We start from the raw sequence: 21,833 nt of genomic DNA on the forward strand, positions 1-21,833 counted from the left end.
CTGGCCAGTCATGAAACTGGTTTTCAAAGCTTCTCTGATGCGTACCACGCCCTCCTGTGCTCTTCTAACCGCCCTGGTGTCTGGCTGCGCGTAACCAGCAGCCAGGCGATTTGCCTCAACTTCCCACCCCGCCATAAACGTCTCCCCCTTACTCTCACAGATATTGTGGAGCACACAGCAAGCAGTAATAACAGTGGGAATATTGGTTTCGCTGAGGTCTAAGCGAGTCAGTAAACTGCGCCAGCGCGCCTTTAAACGTCCAAATGCACATTCTACCACCATTCTGCACTTGCTCAGCCTGTAGTTGAACAGCTCCTGACTACTGTCCAGGCTGCCTGTGTACGGCTTCATGAGCCATGGCATTAAGGGGTAGGCTGGGTCCCCAAGGATAACTATAGGCATTTCAACATCCCCAACAGTTATTTTCTGGTCTGGGAAGAAAGTCCCTTCCTGCAGCTTTTGAAACAGACCAGAGTTCCTGAAGATGCGAGCATCATGCACCTTTCCCGGCCATCCCACGTTGATGTTGGTGAAACGTCCCTTGTGATCCACCAGAGCTTGCAGCACTATTGAAAAGTACCCCTTGCGGTTTATGTACTCGGCGGCTTGGTGCTCCGGTGCCAAGATAGGGATATGGGTTCCGTCTATAGCCCCACCACAGTTAGGGAATCCCATTGCAGCAAAGCCATCCACTGTGACCTGCACATTTCCCAGGGTCACTACCCTTGATATCAGCAGATCTTTGATTGCGTGGGCTACTTGCATCACAACAGCCCCCACAGTAGATTTGCCCACTCCAAATTGATTCCCAACTGACCGGTAGCTGTCTGGCGTTGCAAGCTTCCACAGGGCTATCGCCACTCGCTTCTCAACTGTGAGGGCTGCTCTCATCTTGGTATTCATCCGCCTCAGGGCAGGGGAAAGCAAGTCACAAAGTTCCATGAAAGTGCCCTTACGCATGCGAAAGTTTCGCAGCCACTGGGAATCGTCCCAGACCTGCAACACTATGCGGTCCCACCAGTCTGTGCTTGTTTCCCGAGCCCAGAATCGGCGTTCCACAGCATGAACCTGCCCCATTAGCACCATGATGCATGCATTGGCAGGGCCCATGCTTTCAGAGAAATCTGTGTCCAAGTCCTGATCACTCACGTGACCGCGCTGACGTCGCCTCCTCGCCCGGTATCGCTTTGCCAGGTTCTGGTGCTGCATATACTGCTGGATAATGCGTGTGGTGTTTAATGTGCTCCTAATTGCCAAAGTGAGCTGAGCGGCCTCCATGCTTGCCTTGGTATGGCGTCCGCACAGAAAAAAGGCGCGGAACGATTGTCTGCCGTTGCTCTGACGGAGGGAGGGGCGACTGAGGACACGGCTTACAGGGTTGGCTTCAGGGAGCTAAAATCAACAAAGGGGGTGTCTTTACATCAAGGAGTATTTCAGGCAGGACTTCACGGAGGGTTCCAATAAGAAATGGTGCACCTAAGTTATCGTTCTTATTGGAACAAGGAGCCTGGCCTCTGATTGATACATGGCTAGATTTACCTCGCTGCACCTTCTCTGTGAGCGACTGCAGTGTGACCTAGAGGAATGAGTCCCCTAGACAGGGGAGGAGGCAAATGAGTACAAAACAAATCTGGTCTAGTTCTTGTTTTGACCCACTCCATCTATCTTTTACATCTTTGGCTGGCAGCAGACGGTGCAGAAGGACTGCATGCCATCCACATCTCATGGCTGCTCGGCAGAAGATGGTACAGTACGACTGCTAGCCATCCTCATCTCTTGCCTGCCTGGCAGAAGATGGTACAATACGACTACTAGCAATCCTCATCTCTTGCCTGCCTGGCAGAAGATGGTACAGTACGACTGCTAGCAGTCCGTATCGCCTGCCCGCTCACCATAAAACGGTTCAATAGGACTGACTGCAGGACTAAAGAGAATGACCTGGTCAAGTCACTCCAAATTTAGTCCCTGCGCCCATGTCTGTCCAGGCGCTCCCAGCCGACGTGGCCAGGAGCACCTCGGACACGACGAGGACGACTACCAGTCGTATTGCACCGTCTGCTGCCAGAAGGCAATGGGTTGCTGCTACTGTTTAGCAATGCCGTACCGCGTCTGCCAGCACCCAGGAGACATAGGGTGACGGTTACCTGAGCGGGCTCCATGCTTGCCGTGGTATGGCGTCTGCACAGGTAACTCAGGAAAAAAGGCGCGAAATGATTGTCTGCCCTTGCTTTCACGGAGGGAGGGAGGGAACGGGGGCCTGACGATACGTACCCAGAACCACCCGCGACAATGTTTTAGCCCCATCAGAGTGCTCCATTGTGACTGCTCTGGACAGCACTCTCAGATGCCCGATTGTTTGCCGTTGCTCTGACGCCGGGAGGGGTGACTGAGGACACGGCTTACAGGGTTGGCTTCAGGGAGCTAAAATCAACAAAGGGGGTGTCTTTACATCAAGGAGTATTTCAGGCAGGACTTCACGGAGGGTTCCAATAAGAAATGGTGCACCTAAGTTATCGTTCTTATTGGAACAAGAAGGTTAGCCTGGCCTCTGATTGATACATGGCTAGATTTACCTCGCTGCACCTTCTCTGTGAGTGACTGCAGTGTGACCTAGAAGAATGAGTCCCCTAGACGGGGGGGGGGGGGGGAAGCAAATGAGTACAAAACAAATCTGGTCTATTTCTTGTTTTGATCCACTCCATCTATCTTTTACATCTTTGGCTGGCAGCAGACGGTGCAGAAGGACTGCATCCCATCCACATCTCATGGCTGCTCGGCAGAAGATGGTGCAATAGGACTGCTAGCGGTCCGTATCGCCTGCCCGCTCACCATAAGACGGTTCAATAGGACTGACTGCAGGACTGAAGAGAATGACCTGGTCAAGTCACTCCAAATTTAGTCCCTACGCCCACGTCTGCCCAGGCGCTCCTGATTGACCTCACAGAGGCGACCAGGAGCACCTCGGACATGATGATGACGGCTACCAGTCGTACTGTACCGTCTGCTACCACAAGGCAAGGGGTTGCTGCTACTGTGTAGCAATGCCGTACCGCGTCTGCCAGCACCCAGGAGACATAGGGTGACGGTTACCTGAGCGGGCTCCATGCTTGCCGTGGTATGGCGTCTGCACAGGTAACTCAGGAAAAAAGGCGCGAAACGATTGTCTGCCCTTGCTTTCACGGAGGGAGGGAGGGAACGGGGGCCTGACGATATGTACCCAGAACCACCCGCGACAATGTTTTAGCCCCATCAGGCATTGGGATCTCAACCCAGAATTCCAATGGGCAGCGGAGACTGCGGGAACTGTGGGATAGCTACCCACAGTGCAATGCTCCGGAAGTCGACTCTAGCCTAGGTACTGTGGAAGCACTCCGCCGAGTTAATGCACTTAATGCACTTAGAGCATTTTCTGTGGGGACACACACACTCGAATATATAAAACCGATTTCTAAAAAACCGACTTCTATAAATTCGACCTTATTCCGTAGTGTAGACATACCCTTAATCATCCCAGCCAGGGCTTTGTCAAGCTTGACCTTAAAAATATCTAAGGAAGGAGATTCCACCACCACCCTAGGTAACGCATTCCAGTGTTTCATCACCCTCCTAGTGAAAAAGTTTTCCTAATATCCAACCTAAACCTCCCCCACTGCAACTTGAGACCATTACTCCTTGTTCTGTCATCAGCTACCACTGAGAACACTCTAGATCCATCCTCTTTGGAACCCCCTTTCAGGTAGTTGAAAGCAGCTATCAAATCCCCCCTCATTCTTCTCTTCCGCAGGCTAAACAATCCCAGTTCCCTGCAATTTATTTGGGTATAAGCTTTCGTGGGTAAAAAACACAGTTCTTCAGATGCATGGAGCGAAATTAGACAAGCAATCAGAATTTTAGACAAGAAAAAACTTAAAGCTTGTGTTACCATGTGGGGTATAGTTAGATTTAAGAGTTCATTGAGACATACTTGTCCGTATAACTGGTATGGTGAACACTGAGTCTGGGATAATATTTGTATGGGAAGGACACAGCATGCATTGTTCCTTTGCACCTCCTAGGAACCCACTGTGAGGAAATACAGGCACTGTGGGCGAGATAGGTCAGCCGCAGGGTGAGTGTTCACACAGTACAGGGGCAAAGCAGTGGATTATAGTATTAAGGAACGTGGCATCCCAAGTACAAACATGTGGGTGAAAACCCTACTACACCTGGATGAGCTAGCCATATCTTCATTGCTTCCTTGGGGGCAGAGAGAGTTCCCTTGGCATTTGCCTGTGCTGAGTGTGGCAGGGAAGAGCCCACACTCAGCTGTTTGGGCCTCTCTTCTGCAACAATAGAAAGAGAGTCCAAGAATTAGAAAAAACAGCCTCAAGTCATTAATGATCAAGCCCACTTGTAACTAGGCTGCCCCCAAACTACAAGGTGAATTCTCCATCTGTTATTTAGAGAGTATGAAAAACATAGAGCCCCTACCCCCAAAACTTCATAGTCTCATTCAGAGAAACTGAGTCAATGGTTCAGATATGAGACATTGTCAGGGAGTTCAGCATAGGTGGCTTCTCAGAGGAGTGGGTTTTCAGGAGGGACAGGAGAGGAAGGACATTTGGAATACACAGCATGGGAGGATGTTCCAAACGTAGGTTGCAGCAAGACAGAGGCCATAAAGCCAAAAGTGGGAGAAGACAACGGGAAAGAAGTTAATTATCCTTCTGTAACTGTGGTTTTTCAAAATGCTGTAGTCAGTGTGGATCCCACCATAGGTGCACATGCATCTCATGTATGCAAGCTCAGACCTTTTGCATAGCAATCTGTCAAGGGAATGTGCCCCGTGCAGCATTGCGCTTCTGTACAAGGGTACATGGTGTGGGGCAGCTGCGACCCTATCTCAGTTCCCCCCAATTCAAAGCCCGTGTTGATGAGCACTCTGACTAGAAGGGATGGAGAGCCGGTTGTGGGACTTGCCCCAAAGACCATAACTCAAAGAACCAGTTACTGTAGGGTAACAATTCATTTGTTCTTTGAATACGTCAGCGTGGATCCCACTGTAAGTGACTGGCAAGCAGTATCCTCCCTGGAGAGTGGGGATGAATACTTCCAGCTGCATTGGTCAAATAATGATTGAAGCACTGCCCTCCTCAACTTGGCAACAGACCTGGCTATCATGACACGGTCATAACACGGTTTAACAAAGGTCAGTGGGTTGCTCCATGGAGATGCCTTAGAGAGCTCAGATACTGGCACGGTTCCAAAGGAGGCTGCTGCTGCTGCCTGTGCCCTGAGGGAGTGCGCCTTCATTTTTGGAAGGAAAATAACCCGTTACTCTCCTTCTCGTAACTGTTGTTCTTCGAGATGTGTTGTTCATGTCCATGCCAATCAGGTGTGTGCGCGCGCATGTGCATGTTGGCCGGAAGATTTTTCCCTTAGCAGCATCCATCGGGTTGGCCTATATTGCCCTGCCGACCTGCCACCCCTTCCGTTCCTTCTTGCCGGCTACTCTGACAGAGGGGTAGGAGAGCGGGTATTGGAATGGACATGAACAACACATCTCGAAGAACAAGTTATGAGAAGGTGAGTAGCCGTTTTTTCTTCTTCGAGTGCTTCTTCATGTCGATTCCAACCACGTGACTCCCAAGCAAAATTAGGAGCTGGGGTCGGAGCTGTCCACTAATTGAAGTACTGTTCTACCACAGGCCACATCATCTCTGGCCTGCCTAGTAATCGCATAGTGTGTGACAAAGGTGTGTATTGATGACCACGTCGCTGCCTTCCAGATTTCCTGGGTGAGGACTTGAGCCAGGAAAGCTGTTGATGAAGCCTGCGCCCTTGTAGAGTGTGCCGTTATCAGGGGCGCTGGGACCCCTGCTAGATTGTAGCACTCGGCAATGCAGGCCACAATCCATGATGAAATGCGCTGTGTCGAAACAGGCTGGCCCTTCATCCTTACTGCGACAAAGAGCTGTACCGACTTCCTGAACGGTTTCGTCCTCTCAATGTAAAAGGCTAGCGCTCTATGGACATCGAGAGTGTGGAGTCTCTGCTCCCTGCTACAAGCATGAGGCTTGGGGTAGAAATCTGTGAGGAAAATGTCCTGGTTGATGTGGAACTGCGATACAACCTATGGGAGGAAGGCTGGATGGGGCCTGAGCTGACCCTTGACCTTAAAAAACATGGTGTAGGGCAGTTCAGACGTTAGAGCCCTGAGCTCAGACACCCTCCGGGCTGATAAGAACATAAGAATGGCCATACTGGGTCAGACCAAAGGTCCGCCCAGCCCAGTATCCTGTCTACCGACAGTGGCCAATGCCAGGTGCCCCAGAGGGAGTGAACTTAACAGGTAATGATGTAGTAATCTCTCTCCTGCCATCCATCTCCACCCTCTGACAAACAGAGGCTTGGGACACCGTTCCTTACCCATCCTGGCTAATAGCCATTAATGGACTTAACCTCCATGAATTTATCCAGTTCTCTTTTAAACCCTGTTATAGTCCTAGCCTTCACAACCTCCTCAGGCAAGGAGTTCCACAGGTTGACTGTGCGCTGAGTGAAGAAGAACTGATGTTATCGCCACTAGGAATGCAACCTTGAAGGAAAGGTAGAGCAGGGAGCATGTTGCTAGAGGCTCAAAGGGATGCCCCATGAGCCTAGAGAGGACCAAGTTAAGGTCCCAAGCAGGAACTGGTTGGTGGGCAAGCGGGTACAACCTGTCAAGGCCCTTCAGGAAGCAACTGACCAGGGGGTTAGCAAAAACTGAGCGGCCCTGTACCCCGGATGGAAAGCCAAGATGGCAGCCAGGTGTACTCTTATAGAAGACAAGGAGAGACCTTCCTGCTTTACGTGGAAAAGATAATCCAAAATCTGGGGCACTGAGGCTAGCGCCAGGGGAAAGTTGTGCTGAGCTGACCAGATTGAAAATCTCTTCCACTTGGCCAGGTACATAGCCCTAGTGGAGGGTTTCTTGCTGCCCAGGAGAACCTGTCTGGCTTGTTCTGAACAGCTCGAATGGATTCAGCCATGGAGCCTCCATGCTGTGAGATGTAGCGACTACAGGTTTGGGTGCTGGAGCTGCCCGTGATCCTGCGTGAGAAGGTCAGGGAAAAGTGGCCGGGTAATTGGGGGTTGCACTGACATGTCTAGGAGAGACGTGTACCAATGCTGGCGGGGCCAGGCTGGTGCTATGAGAATGACCTGAGCCTGATCTCTGTGGATCTTGTGGATGAGTGGTAAGGGTGGGAAGGCGTATCAAAGTGGACCCCCCCAATGGACTGTGATTCTGGAAGGAGCAGAACTGCTGACACTTCCTGTTGCGTCACATGGCGAAGAGGTCCATCAGGGGACAGCCCCAACTCTGGAAGAGCGAGGTTGCGACATCCGGGCGAAGGGACCACTCGTGGCTGTGAAAAGACCAGCTGAGACGGTCCGCCAGCTCATTCTGGACCCCTGGAAGATACGATGCCTGTAGATCGACTGACTGCTCTATACAAAAGTCCCATAACCTGAGGGCTTCCTTGCAAAGGGGAGAGGAGCATGCACCCCAATTTGTTGATATAGGACATCACGGTTGTATTGTCCGTCATGACCGATACACATCGACCTTCCAAATACGGGCGGAATGACTGACATGCTAGGCGTACTGCCCTGAGCTCCCTGACATTGATATGAAGACGGAGATCTGTCTGTAACCAGAGGCCCTGAGTCCTGTGGTCCCCCAGATGAGCTTCCCACCCCAAATCTGACGCATCTGTCACTTGTGCTAGGGATGGTTGTGGGGCAGCAAAGGAAACGCCTGAGCACAGCTCCTGAGCGTCCGCCCACCACAGGAGCGAGTCAAGGATAGAGAGAGGCAGGGTCACAATCCTGTCCAAGCTGTCCCTGGCAGGTCTGTACACTGATGCAAGCCACGACTGCAGCGGTTGAAGCCTGAGTCTGGTGTGCCAAACCACGTACGTACAGGCCACCATGTGACCGAGAAGTTTGAGACAATTTCTCACAGTGGTGGTGGGGAACTGCCTGAGTACCTGGATCATGGCGTCAAGGGCCTGGAATCTCGCCTGTAGGAGGAATGCCCTGGCTTAGGTTGAGTCCAGAACCACTCCTATGAACTCTATCCTCTGGACCAGGGACAGAGTCAATTTTGCCTTGTTCAGTAGGAGGCCCAGATTCTTGAAGGTGGCTCTGATGAATGCCACCTGAGACCTGGATCGGCCTTTGATCAGCCAGTCGTTGAGGTATGGGAATACCTGTACCTGATGTCACCGCAGAAAGGCAGCGACGACTGCCATGCACTTGGTCAAGACTCAAGGTGCTGCTGACAGGCCGAACAGGAGGACAGTAAATTGGTAATGGGAACTGTTGACCACAAACCTGAGGCACTTTCTGTGGTTTTGAGCTATTGCTATGTGAAAATACGCGTCCTTCAAGTTGAGGGCGGCATATCAGTCTGCTGGATCCAGTGAAGGGATAATGGAGGTCAGGGAAACCATGCGGAACCTGAGTTTCCTCATGAACTTGTTGAGGTCACGCAGGTCCAGGATAGGCCTGATGGCCTTCGGTATTAGGAAATAGCAGGAATAGAAACCCTCGCCCCGTGCTCCAGCGGAACCTCCTCCACCACCCCCAGTGCTAGGAGCGATTGCACCTCCTGAATGAGAAGTTGCTCGTGAGAAGGGTCCCTGAAAAGGAACAGGGAAAGGGGGTGGAAGGGCGGGAGGGCACAGAATTGGATGGAGTATCCCCTCTCTACCGTGTGAAGCACCCTGCAGTCTAAAGTAATACAGGACCATGCACGGTAGAAAGGGGATAGTCGGGAGGAAAAAGGTAAGACGGTGTAGAGCCAGTCTCTGGTCTGGTGCGCTGTCCTCGACCACACCTTCAAAAGGCCAATTTAGAGCCAGAGGGCGGTTTGGCCTGGCCTTGATTAGTGGAGGGATGTTGCCTTCTCCTACCGCTCCAGTTCCTCCTCCTAGAATAGTCCTGGCAGTTCTGCTGCTGGAACCTTTGAGAAAGTTGTGGGCGGAAGTGTCTACACTGTGTGGCAGCGGTAGGCAAGCCCAAAGATCTGAGGGTGGCTCTGGAATCTTTTAGGCTGTGGAGCCGTTTGTTCGTCTTTTTTGAAAAGAGAGTCTCATCCTCAAATGGGAGGTCCCGAATTGTCTGTTGGACTTCATAGGGTAACCCTGAGACTTGCAACCAGGCCCCCCACTGCATAGCCACCCCTGTCGCTAGGACTCTCATGGCAGCGTCTAAAGCTGCCTGCAAGGAAGCACAGGAGACTAATTTCCCTTCTACCACCAAGGTGGTGAACTCTGACCGAGAGTCCGAAGGGACGAGCTCCATGAACTTCGCCATTGAAGAACAGGTGTTATAAGAGTACCTGCTCACAATGGCCTGCTGGTTAGCAATACGGAGTTGTAGACTGCAAATGGAGTAGACTTTTCTACCCATGAGGTCCAGGCATTTAGCATCCCTATTCTTTGGGGAAGGACCTTGGAAACCTTGTCTCTCCCTCTGGTTAGCCACATTGACCATTAGCGAGTCTGGAGGCGGATGGGAGTAGAAATGCTCAAAGCCCCTGGAGGGGACGAAATATCACCACTCATTACGTTTGGCAGTGGGTGACAAGGATGCCGGCGTCTGCCACAGGGTCTTAGTGGTGTCCACCACTGTCTTTATGAGGGGTAATGCTACCCGTGAAGGCCCCGAGGGTGCGAGGATGTCTACCGTGGGATTTGTGTCCTCTACCACCTCCTCGACCTTGATGCCCAGACCCTGGGCAGCCCTGCGGAGCAAATGCTGTAGGACTGTTATCCCCTAACGCAGGAGCTATGGTCATCCCTGCCATCACTTTGTCCAGCGACGAGGAGGAGGAAGCATGTGCCAGCAGTGGAAGCTCTCTACCGTCTGCCCCGGAGGGGTCACGTGACTCCTGGGGCAGCGTTGGAGGAGGCGGTGCTGAAGACGGTGCCACGGCCATAGGCATCGTAGCAAACGTTGGCATCAGTCTCACTGGAGAGAACTGTGTCGGCACGCTCACAGGAGCCACCCGGCCCGGTGCCGACATCGGCACTGGGGCTGTAGGTGCCCTGCATCGAGGTCGACGTCAACAATGGTGCAGGCATGGGGGACGGGTGCGTCGACGTCGTGAAGGCCGGTGCCGAAGTTGGAGCCGAGCACGGTGCCAGAGTTGACAACAGGGCTGGAGGCAAAGGCGTCAGGACCGTAGGTGCCGGGGGCGGATGCACAGCGGAAGGTGGCACAAAAGTAGTGGAGGCCACTGGAGATGTCCCTGACCGTGGCCCTGGGTTCCTCCCTGGCCCTGGTGATAAGCCCAGGGAGTCCAGAAGGGCCACTGAGGCGGATTTTGCCACTGTGGAGGTCATGCCAGATGCTCCCATCTGTCTCTGCCCAATCTCACTCTATGGCTTCTGCTCCTACTCAAGTGGTAGGAGTCGGGCTCTGACTCCGAGGTCTCAGACACTGAAGACCATGGAGGAGCTGATGCTTGGTACCTCAAACGTTGAGAGCTCGGGGAGCGGGAAGGCTCTCTGTCGGAGCGTGTAGGCGCCAATGGACAAGGCAAAGGGGAGTGCCTTGACACCATAGCCGGCTTTCCCTTAGAGTGCACCAGAGGACGTGGCTCCATCAGCGCTGAGGGTTCCTCCTTGGCAGGTGAGAACGGTGTCGTCAGGTGGAGGAGCTCTCTAGCAGCCTAGTTTGCTTCCGGCGTGGACGGGAGCTCCAGCTGCTGTGTAGACGCCGGTGATTGAGGTGGGGCCAGACTCGACCGCCTCACCTGGACAGGAGTTGACATGGCCCCAGAAGAAAACGCCGAGGAGTGGCCCACCTGGGGTTGCACGTCTCGAGGCTTAGCCGGAGGAGAACGGTCGTCCTGCTTTTTCTTCTTTTGAGACACCAGCAAGTGGGAGCGGTGCCTACTATCAGATGGGCCCCGTGAGGAGCTTTGGCGGTGCCGAGAGTCCCTGGAGGAGTCCTTCCTTGGCGCCAAAGTCGCCAACGGCGCCAGGGCGCTCCGTGTCGAGGACGACGCCGTAGGATCAGAGTGGGGGCGTAGGGCTGCCTCCATGAGGATCACCTTCACCCACTGTTCCCTTTCTTTAAGTGTTCTTGGGCAGAACTCACAGCAGATCTTACAATGATCTTTCTGATGGGTCTCCCCCAAGCACCAAAGACATGATGAGTGCGAGTCACTCTTCGGCATGCACTTGGCGCAAGCCACGCAGTTCTTGAAGCCTGGGGACCGCAGCATGCCACGGCATCAGGGCCGGAGGGAACCCCCAACTATTATACTAAACTATTAACTGGAGTACTACTAAGAACTAACTAACTATATACATGGAATAGAGAAGAAAACTTGCTGAGCAAGAGCCAAGGGAAGTTCCAGCCACTGTCACTGTCGATAAGAAGGAACTGAAGGGGTGGCGGGGTCGGAGGACTCTATATTAGGCGCCATGAGGGCGTGACTCCAGGGGGCGCCCAGGCCGACCCGACAGATGCTGCTAAGGGAAAAATCTTCCAGCCAGCATACACGTGCACCCACACACCTGATTGAAATCGACATGAACAAGCACTCGAAGAAGAACTATCTGATAGCAGATAAAATCTGAGTGGATCATGCGGTGTGTTTGTCTGTGATGAGACGGCTTGGCCTTTTGATGAGCAGGATATAACCACGAATAGGTGAGGAGACAGGCTCAGTCATGTTATGGTAATAGAGCAAAGTTCTTGAACTATTCGGAGAGTGTAGCTGCTTCTCCCCTACCATTGAGTGTTGTTTTGGGAGAAGACTGGCAGGTTAAATGGTTAATTCAAGTGAAATTTTCAGACCACTTTAGATATGAACTTAGGGTGTGGTCTCAACACAACTTTGTCTCTATGGAAGAATGTGTGAGGTGATTCAGCCATAAGGGCTTAGACTGGCTGACCTTCCTGGCTGAGGTGACAGCAACCAGAAAAAACTGTCTTAAGAGTAAGGTGGTGCATTGAGCAATCCAACAGGAGCTTGAAAAAGAGGCTCCATAAATTTCAAGAGGCCAGTGGTGAGATCCCATGCAGGAACTGGGCCTCTAACATGTGAATAAGTAAACAGGAGGCCCCTGAGGAATTTTAATACCACTGCAGCTGATATTACTGCAAGGTGGACTTTGAGAGAACTAAATGTTAGTCCAGCTTGTTTTAAGTGCAGCATGTATTTCAGGATCCTTGGTATCAGGACCTCTCCTGGGTCCAGATTGTTTTGGGTTGCCCAAGGAAAAGCCTTTTTCATTTGGAGGAGATCATTCTAGTACAGGGCTTAATGCTATGTATGAGAATTTCTTGAACCTGTCAAGAACAGTCCCTATCAGTAACGCTCAACCTGCCAACATCCAAGAAGTCAGGTGCCACAACTACAGCTCTGGGTGCAACAGCTGACCATGATTCTGAGATTTCATGTTTGGGTGGACTGGGAGATGGATAGGAGGCTGACTGGACATTTGCAATAGGTCTAACAGTCAAATTTGCCTTGGCCAGTAGAGAGCTATCAGGGTGGTCTTGTCCAGTCTGATTTTGGATATTATCCTGGGTATCAGGGAATTGGTGGAAAGGCATAGAGGAGGCCTTGAGACCACTATAGCAGGAAGGTGTCTAGTAAGAAGCTCTCTCTGGAGCAGAAGTTCGGTCAGAAGTTCATGTCTTCTGTAATGAATAGATCTATTGTGGGAATCCCTCATTAGTGAAATATTGGTTCTATGATAGAATTCTATGGCAATCATTTCTGATTGGTTACTGCATGTTTGCTTATGGCAGACCACACCCAGTGGAAAGGGCGAGGTGACTTCCGACGGTCATGCTTAGGGCCCTACCAAATTCATGGTCCATTTTGGTCAATTTCATAGTCATAGGATTTTAAAAATCATGAATTTCATGATTTCAGCTATTTAAATCTGAAATTTCACAGTGTTGTAATTGTAGGGATCCTGACCCAAAAAGGAGTTGTGTGGTGGTTGCAAGGTTATTATAAGGGGGGTTGCGGTACTGCTACCCTTACTTCTGTGCTGCTCTGGCAGCGGCTGTGCCTTCAGAGTTGGGCAGCTGGAGAGCGGTGGCTGCTGGCCAGAAGCCCAGCTCTGAAGGCAGAGCCACATTACCACACTTACTTCTGCACTGCTGCTGGCAGGGTGCTGCTTTAAGAGCTGGACACCTGGCCAATAGCTGCCGCTCTCTGGCTGCCCAGCTCTGAAGGCAGTGCAGAAGTAAAAGTGGCAATACCGTGACCCCCCTAAAATAATCTTGCGGCCTCCCTCCCCCGCAGCTCCCTTTTGGGTCAGGACCCCCACTTTGAGAAACGCTGGTCTCCTGCCACGAAATCTGTATAGTATAGGGTAAAAGCATACAAAAGACCAGATTTCATGGTCTGTGACACGTTTTTCGTGGCCGTGAATTTGGGTTGGGCCCTAGTCATGCTCTTAGGACTGGCTCTGTTGCAGCCCCTGACAATCTCAACAAATTTGCTGATGCACTCTGGGAATGGGTGTGTCACCAATGAGGAAAGCTGGTGACGCCTGTCTCATTTGGGTTCTGCCTAGCATGATAGTGAGGCTGCTTGGTGTGATAAAATCTGTTCCTCTGGCTAGGCTGGGGTTGATGATGTTATGGTTTGTGGTACAGGGCTGGGGTGCAGATCCCCAGGGAGCACAAAATGGCCTTAGAGTCCATTAAGAAGTGCAGAGCTTTGCCTGTCCACTTGTTGATTAGTTCCATGACTTCAGAGGGCAGTTCTTTGATTAAGGCCTGCACTTCCCTGGGCATGCCCAATGCCTGAAGCCATGATGCTCTGTGCATTGTCATTGCCATGACCCTAGATCTGACAGTAGTGTCTGAAGAGTCTATTGCCAAGTGTAGGGCTGCCTTGGCCACTAATGGACCTTCTAACTATTTATTTGAGCTCTTCCCTATTCTCAGATGGGACTGAAAAGGTGTCACCCTGTACTAGGTCAAAATGTTATATTTGACCAGAAAGGCCTGAGCTTGCCACCCATAGTGGGAGGAAGGCAGAGGAGTAGAATTTCCTCCAAAACTGATCAAGCTTCTTTAGGCCTTTGTCCTTTGGGGTGCTTTTATTGGACTTGGACTGCTCATGCACAGGTGAGACGACCACAGAGCCTGTTTTGGGATGGATGTAGAAGTACTCAAACCCTTCTGAGGGGCTTGGTAATGCTTTGCTATCCTTCTTGGGTGAGTGGTAGGTATCATGGCAGGCATTTGCCACAAGACTTTACTGGGATCAAGCAGTCCTTCATTGGGTGAGAAATCCCCGCAGGCCCAAAGATGTCAGTATGTTGAAAATTTTAGGAGATTTTTCTTGTATGACAGATGTCTCTATTTCTAGCATCTCTGCGATTGTCATAAGTAGTTCTTGAAATTATTTGAAGTCACACAGCACTGACAACAGCACTGATGACACTGCTGCATTGGGTGACGAAGATGAAAGGTTCTTAGGTGGTGAGGTAGAACATTGTTATTGCTTTTTCCCAAGACCCAGTGTTGATGGTCTGGCCAACAGTGCCTTTAGGGAGCATGGTCACTCTCTCTCTTCCCAGAATGAGATGAGATTGGCTCCTAGAAGCTTACGAAGGCAGATCCCACCAAGCTCAACAGAGCCACAGCATCATGCCATAGAGTTATGGCAGGCTTATCTGATATTGGCCAGTCCAGCGACATTCCTGATGTGACGGTTGCTGAGTTCTGCAGGGAGAGCCAGAGCTACCAAGGTCTTTCTATTGTGTTACCCAGGGAACTCTGGAGAGAGGATTCTCTGCTCAAAGGAGGTGAGAACAAGCAGAGAAGAGGAACAGATCTCCTCTAGTGGCAGCACTGAGGAAAACGACACTCTCAGTACCAGGATCTGCTTCAATACTGCTTCAAGTATCTCAGTTCTAAGTTCTTCCAGGGGAATACTGAGCATCCTGAGTGAGTCTGTTAAAGGCATAAATGCTGAAGGTTGTGTCACTGATGCCAGTGAACTTTTCCTCTGTGCTTCAGCGGTAGGTGGTCCCTCATCACTACCTCTCAATGCTGTGTGGGGCTCAGTGGTTTTCCTCCAAAGTCTTATGTGGACTTTCCTTGTGAGAAGACACTGAGCTCCATCTGGAGTCTCTGTCCTTGTGTTCAGGGAAGCCTCTCTTGGTGCTGCACTTTGATTCTGGAGACGTTGGCTTAGAGTCTTTTCTCAGTGCTGTCTTCTCTAAGCTGGCTTTAGGCATTGTGTATCTGCTAGACAGGGCACTCAAGGAAGGTGGTCGGTTCGTTACCTGGTGGGCTCTGGTATCTGTCTCCTCTAGGTCCAAAAAGATCTTCATAGTTTGTTCCAACAAATAACGCTTCTGTTGTGCGTCCCACGGCTTGCACAGCTTGGAAGAGAACGAGCAGCACATCTGTCACCTACCAGGTATATGACTCTCTCACAAACAGAAGAGGCATCCACTGTGCGTATCTTAATGGAAGTAGCCGGCTACAGGAAGGGTGGGCCTTGAAGCCCACAGGTTTAGAGTCTGTCATGTTAAGGCATCCAGAACAGGAGACTCTCGCCATCAAAAATCACTCCAAATGGGCTGAGTTCATTCACAGCGGTTCTTCAAAGGAAGCAGAAGAGGTCTGATTTATTTATTTATTTTCAATAATTCTGAGAGGCTTAGCTGGAGTTATAGATTAGTACACTGGAGACAGACCAGGTTCCATCTCACAGCCACGGACAGAAGGAACTGAGCCACTCCACCCTTTATGCCTTCATATGGAAGTACGTGCAGTTCCAATGGATGCTGCTGTTCATAACATAAGAACATACATAAAAATGTAAGAAAGGCCCTACTGGGTCAGACCAAAGGTCCATCTAGCCCAGTATCCTGTCTTCTGACACTGACCAATGCCAGGTGCTTCAGAGAGAATGAACAAACCAGGTAATTATCAAGTGATCCAGTCCATCACCCATTCCCAGCTTCTGGGAAAAAGAGGCTAGGGACACCATTTTTACCCATCCTCGCTAATAGCCATTGATGGACCTATCCTTCAGGAACTTATCTAGTTCTTTTTTGAACCCTGTTATAGTCTTGGCCTTCACAACATCCCTTGGCAAGGAGTTCCACAGGTTGACTGTGCATTGTGTGAAGTACTTCCTTTTGTTTGTTTTAAACCTGCTCCCTATTAATTTCATTGGGTGACCCTTAGTTCTTGTGTTCAGAAGACTGATGTTGCACACGAGCGACTATAGTGGGATCCATGCTGACACATACTCGAAGAACAATTAGGACAGCTAATGTGGAGGAACACGATGAAATACAAGCACAGTTGTAAGCTGGGTGTGAAGTTGCACAGAGCCTTGGAGGGAAGGAGGAGGAGCTGGAAAGACACATGAGGGATTTGAGAGGGAGCAGTGGGGTTAGAGAGTCAGGGAAGCCTAAATCTGAGTTTTAAGCCAGACTCTGTGTAAGAAACCTGTTTAGTATAGCATCCAAGTGCCAATTGTATATGGAAAGAGGAAAACAGCAACACATTCTCTCTTCATCCCCTTTCCTAAACCTCATAGAGCAGAGGTGGGCAAACTATGGCCCACGGGACTGTCCTGCCTGACCCTTGAGCTCCTGGACGGGGAGGCTAGCCCCCAGCCCCTCCACTTCTGTGCCCTCTCCCCCAGCCATGCTGCCAGCACTCTGGCCAGCCGCTCCTGCTCGGCAGTGCGGCGGCGGGGCTGGCTCCAGCTGGGGGGCGGGGCTGCGCTCCTGCTGCTCTGAGCAGCATGGTAAGTGGGTGGCGGGGGAGGGGGGTAGAGGTCAGGGGATAGGGGGCGGTTGGATGTGGGGGAGGTTAGGGCCCGGTCAGGGGCTGGGGAACGGGGGGGTTGGATAGGCGTGGGGGCGGGGGGGTTGGACAGGGGCCTGTCAGGGGGCAGGGGGTTGGACAGGTGTCAGGGCAGTCAGGGGATGGGGGGTTGGATGGGGGGTGGAATACTGGGGGGGGGGGGTGGTTAGGGGTGGGGGGTCCCAAGAGGGGGCGATCAGGGGACAAGGAGCAGGGGGGGGTTGGATGGGTTGGGGGTTCTGAGGGCGGATGGGGGCGCGGGCCAGGCTGTTTGGGGAGGCACAGCCTCCCCTACCTAGCCCTCCATACAGTTTCACAACCCCAATGTGGCCCTCGGCCCAAAAAGTTTGCCCTTCCCTGTCATTGAGGTATGAAGGAAAAACTATGAGGCTGGCAGACAAATGGACAAAAGAGCACTTGCAGCTTAAAAAGACACACGGACAGAAGGGAGCCAGCAGCGGTACCTACCTGAGCTGTAGCTATCTGTAGATGATTGAGAGATGGAACGGGACAGAGAACGGCGACCGATTTTCGTTGGGCGCTTGTTAAATTCTTGCTTTTGGTCAGCAAACTGGATCTGTTAAGAAAGAACTCCAGTTACATGTGGTATAAAAAAATCCACTGCCTGACAGAGTAGTTGCCTAACAGCCTCAAAGACTACACCGGAGAGGGGCTACTTGCATTATTTCAGTGGAGACTGAGTAGCAGTTTCTATTATATAATTGGGGGTGTTAATTTGGGCCTATCTTAGCACACATGGTATATTTGTCCTCCACAAACACTTCAAACTCACGTTTCAATCACTTTTACCAACAGGCGCACTAGTTAGAAGAATAAAGACATTTCTGTTCCAGTAACTAAAGTGCTTTTTCTAAAACTGAAAACAGTGCAGATTATTAATCATAAAGGGGGCCCTCAGAAATCTGTAGAACTGAAGTGAAGGTTATTTTATCAACAGCAGACCTGACAAGAAATATGGAGAGCATGAGATGCTAGATACCTGCTGTGCAAAAGTCCAAAGGTAGAACTAAGCAACCCTCATAGCAATACATCATACACTGGACTACTTAAGATTTGCCATAGAGGATGTGGCTATCATAATTCTGGGGGTGATGCCTGGAGAAACACCCAGCGTTTTGACTGCCTGGAAAGTTGGCATATCTGTATAAATGTGGTTGCTACAAAGTCAAAAAGGAGGACAAAGTAATAGCTGGATCACACAATAAAGTTGGTTTCAGAGTAGCAGCCGTGTTAGTCTGTATTCGCAAAAAGAAAAGGAGGACTTGTGGCAACTTAGAGACTAACAAATTTATTTGAGCATAAGCTTTCGTGAGCTACAGCATCCGATGAAGTGAGCTTATGCTCAAATAAATTTGTTAGTCTCTAAGGTGCCACAAGTACTCCTTTTCTTTTTACAATAAAGTTGAGATCACTTCATCTTCTCTAGGGTAGAACATGACAGCTGTTTAACAGTGTACAGGAAACTCTATGTAACAGGTCAAAAAGTGAAGGACACCACTTGCAGCTGAAAATGCCATAGGAAATTTACTTTGGCAAACTGTAATTATCCAAATTGGAATTTGGCCAGGAGACTGATGCTAACACTCCTACAAACAATAAGAACGGCGATACTGGGCCAGACCAAAGGTCCATCAAGCCCAGTATCCTGTCCTCTGACAGTGGCCAATGGCAGGTGCCCCAAAGGGAATGAACAGACAGGTTATCACCAAGTGATCCATGCCCTGTCACCCAATCCAAGCTTCTGGCAAACAGGGGCTAGGGACACCATTCCTGCCCATCGTGGCTAATAGCCACTGGTGGACCTATCTTCCATGAATCTATCTAGCTCCCTTTTGAAACCTGTTATAGTATTGGCCTTCACAACACCCTCTGGCAAGGAGTCCCAGAGGTTGACAGTGCGTTGTGTGAAAAAATACTTTCTTGTGTTTGTTTTAAACCTGCTACCTACTAATTTCATTTGGTGGCCCCTTGTTCTTGTATTTTGAGGAGTAAATAACACTTCCTTATTTACTTTCTCTATACCACTCATGATTTTATGGACCTCTATCATATCCCCCCTTAGTCGCCTCTTTTCCAAGCTGAAAAGTCCCAGTCTTATTACTCTCTCCTCATATGGAAGCTGTTCTATATCCCTAATCATTTTTGTTGCCCTTTTCCAAACCTTTTCCAATTTCAATATATCTTTTTTGAGAAGGGGAGACCACATCTGCATACAGTATTCAAAGTGTGGGTGTACCATGGATTTATATAGAGGCAATATGATATTTTCTGTCTTATAATCTATCCCTTTCTTGATGATTCCCAACATTCTGTTCACCTTTTTGACTGCCGCTGCACATTGAGTGGATGATCTCAGAGAACTATACACAAGGACTCCAAGATCTCTTTCTTGAGCGGTAACAGCTAATTTAGACTCCATCATTGTATATGTATAATTAGGATTGTGTTTTCCAATGTGCATTACTTTGCATTTATCAACATTAAATTTCATTTGCCATTTTGTTGCCCAGTGCTCTAGTAATGAATGTAGTATAAATACATCACGGCAGGGCTCTGTATTTACCCTCTCCCAATGATTAGATGTGCTCAGTTAACTAATAAAATGATGGGAAGGGGGCAGTAACTCCCAACCTGCAGACTCAGTCTGGGATCTGAGAATCAAGCTGAGTTCTTTCCATATCAGGCATCACCATCAATAATCAAAATCCTACAGGCCAAGATAGGCTCTTGACAACACCTTGGCAACCCTATTAACTTCAATGGGTTTGCATAAAACTGACTGAAGATGGAAAATAATTCTACTACACTGCACAGAAAAGCTTAGTCTCCAGTTCATTCTCCTAGAGTTGTCTTGACTCTGCCAGGCTAACAGAAATCAAAACTTATTTTTAGTTCATAAAGTCAGCAGATCTGTTCTGAAAGCGTGTAGCAGACAGAGCTGCGAAGGTGGTGCCCGTTTTATATAGACACCGTGTAGAGTAAAGACACACTTAGCACCCTTACTTACAGAAGAGGCTCATTGTCATCCTCTGTCAATGTGCTTCAACCCTTTCATGGATGTTACCTCCCGAGGAACACTGGAGGGGTGGGCGATGGGGAGTTTTTATTCCACCCTGTCCCATGTCTTATTCCACCCTTGATCTCTGCTGAAATGGACAGTAAGAGGGCCAAATATAAGGTGGCTTTGTGATGTGGCCATTTGCCTAATAGGGACTGACTGAAACCCCATTCCACACAGATGTTGGATAGTAATAGCTACCAAACAGGACCAGATTTTTTTTTACTGGCGAGCTACCAGTGAAAGCTCCGTTGCCCGCTGCCTATCCCCAGACCCTTCAAGTCCCTATAAAGGCATATCTTATAACTTTCAACAAAAGATTCTTTATTAAATAGAAGTTCAGTTCATTAAGAAAAACACAGAAGTAATTTGAACTTCTCATATTCCTAACTACACTTCTCTAGCAACCTTTCACCCAAAGATCACAAGGCACTGCAAGCACTGAGCTAACATCTGAGGTAGGGACTCATGTTTTAACAAACGGAGAAACTAAAGATATGAATTTATCTGACTCGTGCAAGGTTACACAGCAAGCCAGTGGCAGCATCAAGGATAGACGGTAGGCAGTCTACTTTCAGTCCTTCCCTGCTCTAACCACTATTACTATGCTGCAATTCAGCAAACATTTCAGCGCACACGTCTATTAGTCACAGATAAATTCACTTCCAATGTCTGAATTTTTATGCTAGCTAATTTTAAGCATTGATCCAAAGTCTTTTGTGCGTGTGTGCTAATGTGTTAGAACTCTCCCAGTGAAACTGGTAATAACTCTTCACTTGATAATTAAGAACAATGGGCCAGATTCTTTGCTGGTGTAAATTGGCAAAGCTCCATTGACTTCACTGGAATCAATCTGCTCCAATAGAGGATCTGGCTCAATAAGTGTTAAGTATTTACACCTTCAGAACACTGTCAAACCATTAATTGTGATTATTAACCTCTTAGGATATTTTAAGTAGTTGGTTCTGTTTAGAGATTTCTCCTACCTGCCTGGAACTTGATTCCTTTCTGGGAGCAGCTCAAATTCAAGCACAGTAGCTTAAGCAGCAATGTTCTACATTGCCACAAGGGAATGCTAAATTTACAGTCCTGATGTCTCACTCCTTGCACTAGCAAGTGCAGGGAAGCAGCACTACATCACTAAAAGTGACTCTGTCCAATTTAATAGGGATATTGACTAGGTCAGTCTAGACCATGTCATCCAGAACATGGCCATGACATGAAGCCTGGTAAGCAGGTAGGGATTATTGGAGCTGATTCGGTGATACCTCAAGTCTCCGGCAGGAATTCAGAGAACTGTTTTGGAACTTTGGCAAGGTCATTGGGCTAATAAAATTAGTATGCTGCAATCATGGCTATGGAAGAAAGGATTGCAAGAAGGTTTGCAACAGCAACCCAGGGTTTTCCTCTGATAATCCTAAAGCTGGTATTGCCTAGAATACTCAATCAACAATAAAATGTTACTGAACACCAGACAACAAACAGAAAAAGGCAAGTGGTCACTCAAATTAAGGTGAGAATCAGGAGTTGCACATCCAGCCTTCAAACAGCTCTACTCCTTGTGAAACGGATTCTACGCACAATGGTATACACATGCCCTTTTCTAAGAATGCTGTTTTTCTACAAGAATGCTCTTTTCATTTAAACAGATCCCTCAATTAGTAGAAGAGCTTTACCCCACCAGATTATTGGCATAAAATGATGCTCTAGGAAAAGTTAGATATGCTGGAAGGCTAACAAGGATGAATAACTCTTCTTGCAGAATTCAGAAAAAAAAGCAACATTCTGTTAATATTCCCCTGCATCATCTGTTAAGGGATTTTCAATGCAAATGCTGTAAAAAGTGCAATAATATTTAGCATTTATATAGCATGTATAGAGATTTCAAATAACTTTTTTCCAAAGTAAC

General features: G+C 49.3%; 1 protein-coding gene across 2 annotated transcripts in view; it reads right to left on the bottom strand.

Moving 5' to 3' along the window:
* AHCYL2 (adenosylhomocysteinase like 2) overlaps positions 1-21,833 on the bottom strand; it is a 217,954-nt gene that overhangs the window by 53,090 nt on the left and 143,031 nt on the right. For both annotated transcript variants that reach the window (XM_077837570.1, XM_077837578.1), the window contains exon 2: positions 17,314-17,422. In XM_077837570.1, coding sequence (XP_077693696.1) covers positions 17,314-17,422 — 109 coding nt within the window. The remainder of the gene's footprint in view (positions 1-17,313; positions 17,423-21,833) is intronic.

This window comes from Eretmochelys imbricata, chromosome 1 (assembly GCF_965152235.1).
Source record: "Eretmochelys imbricata isolate rEreImb1 chromosome 1, rEreImb1.hap1, whole genome shotgun sequence".
In the NCBI taxonomy this organism is placed as follows: Eukaryota; Metazoa; Chordata; order Testudines; family Cheloniidae; genus Eretmochelys; species Eretmochelys imbricata.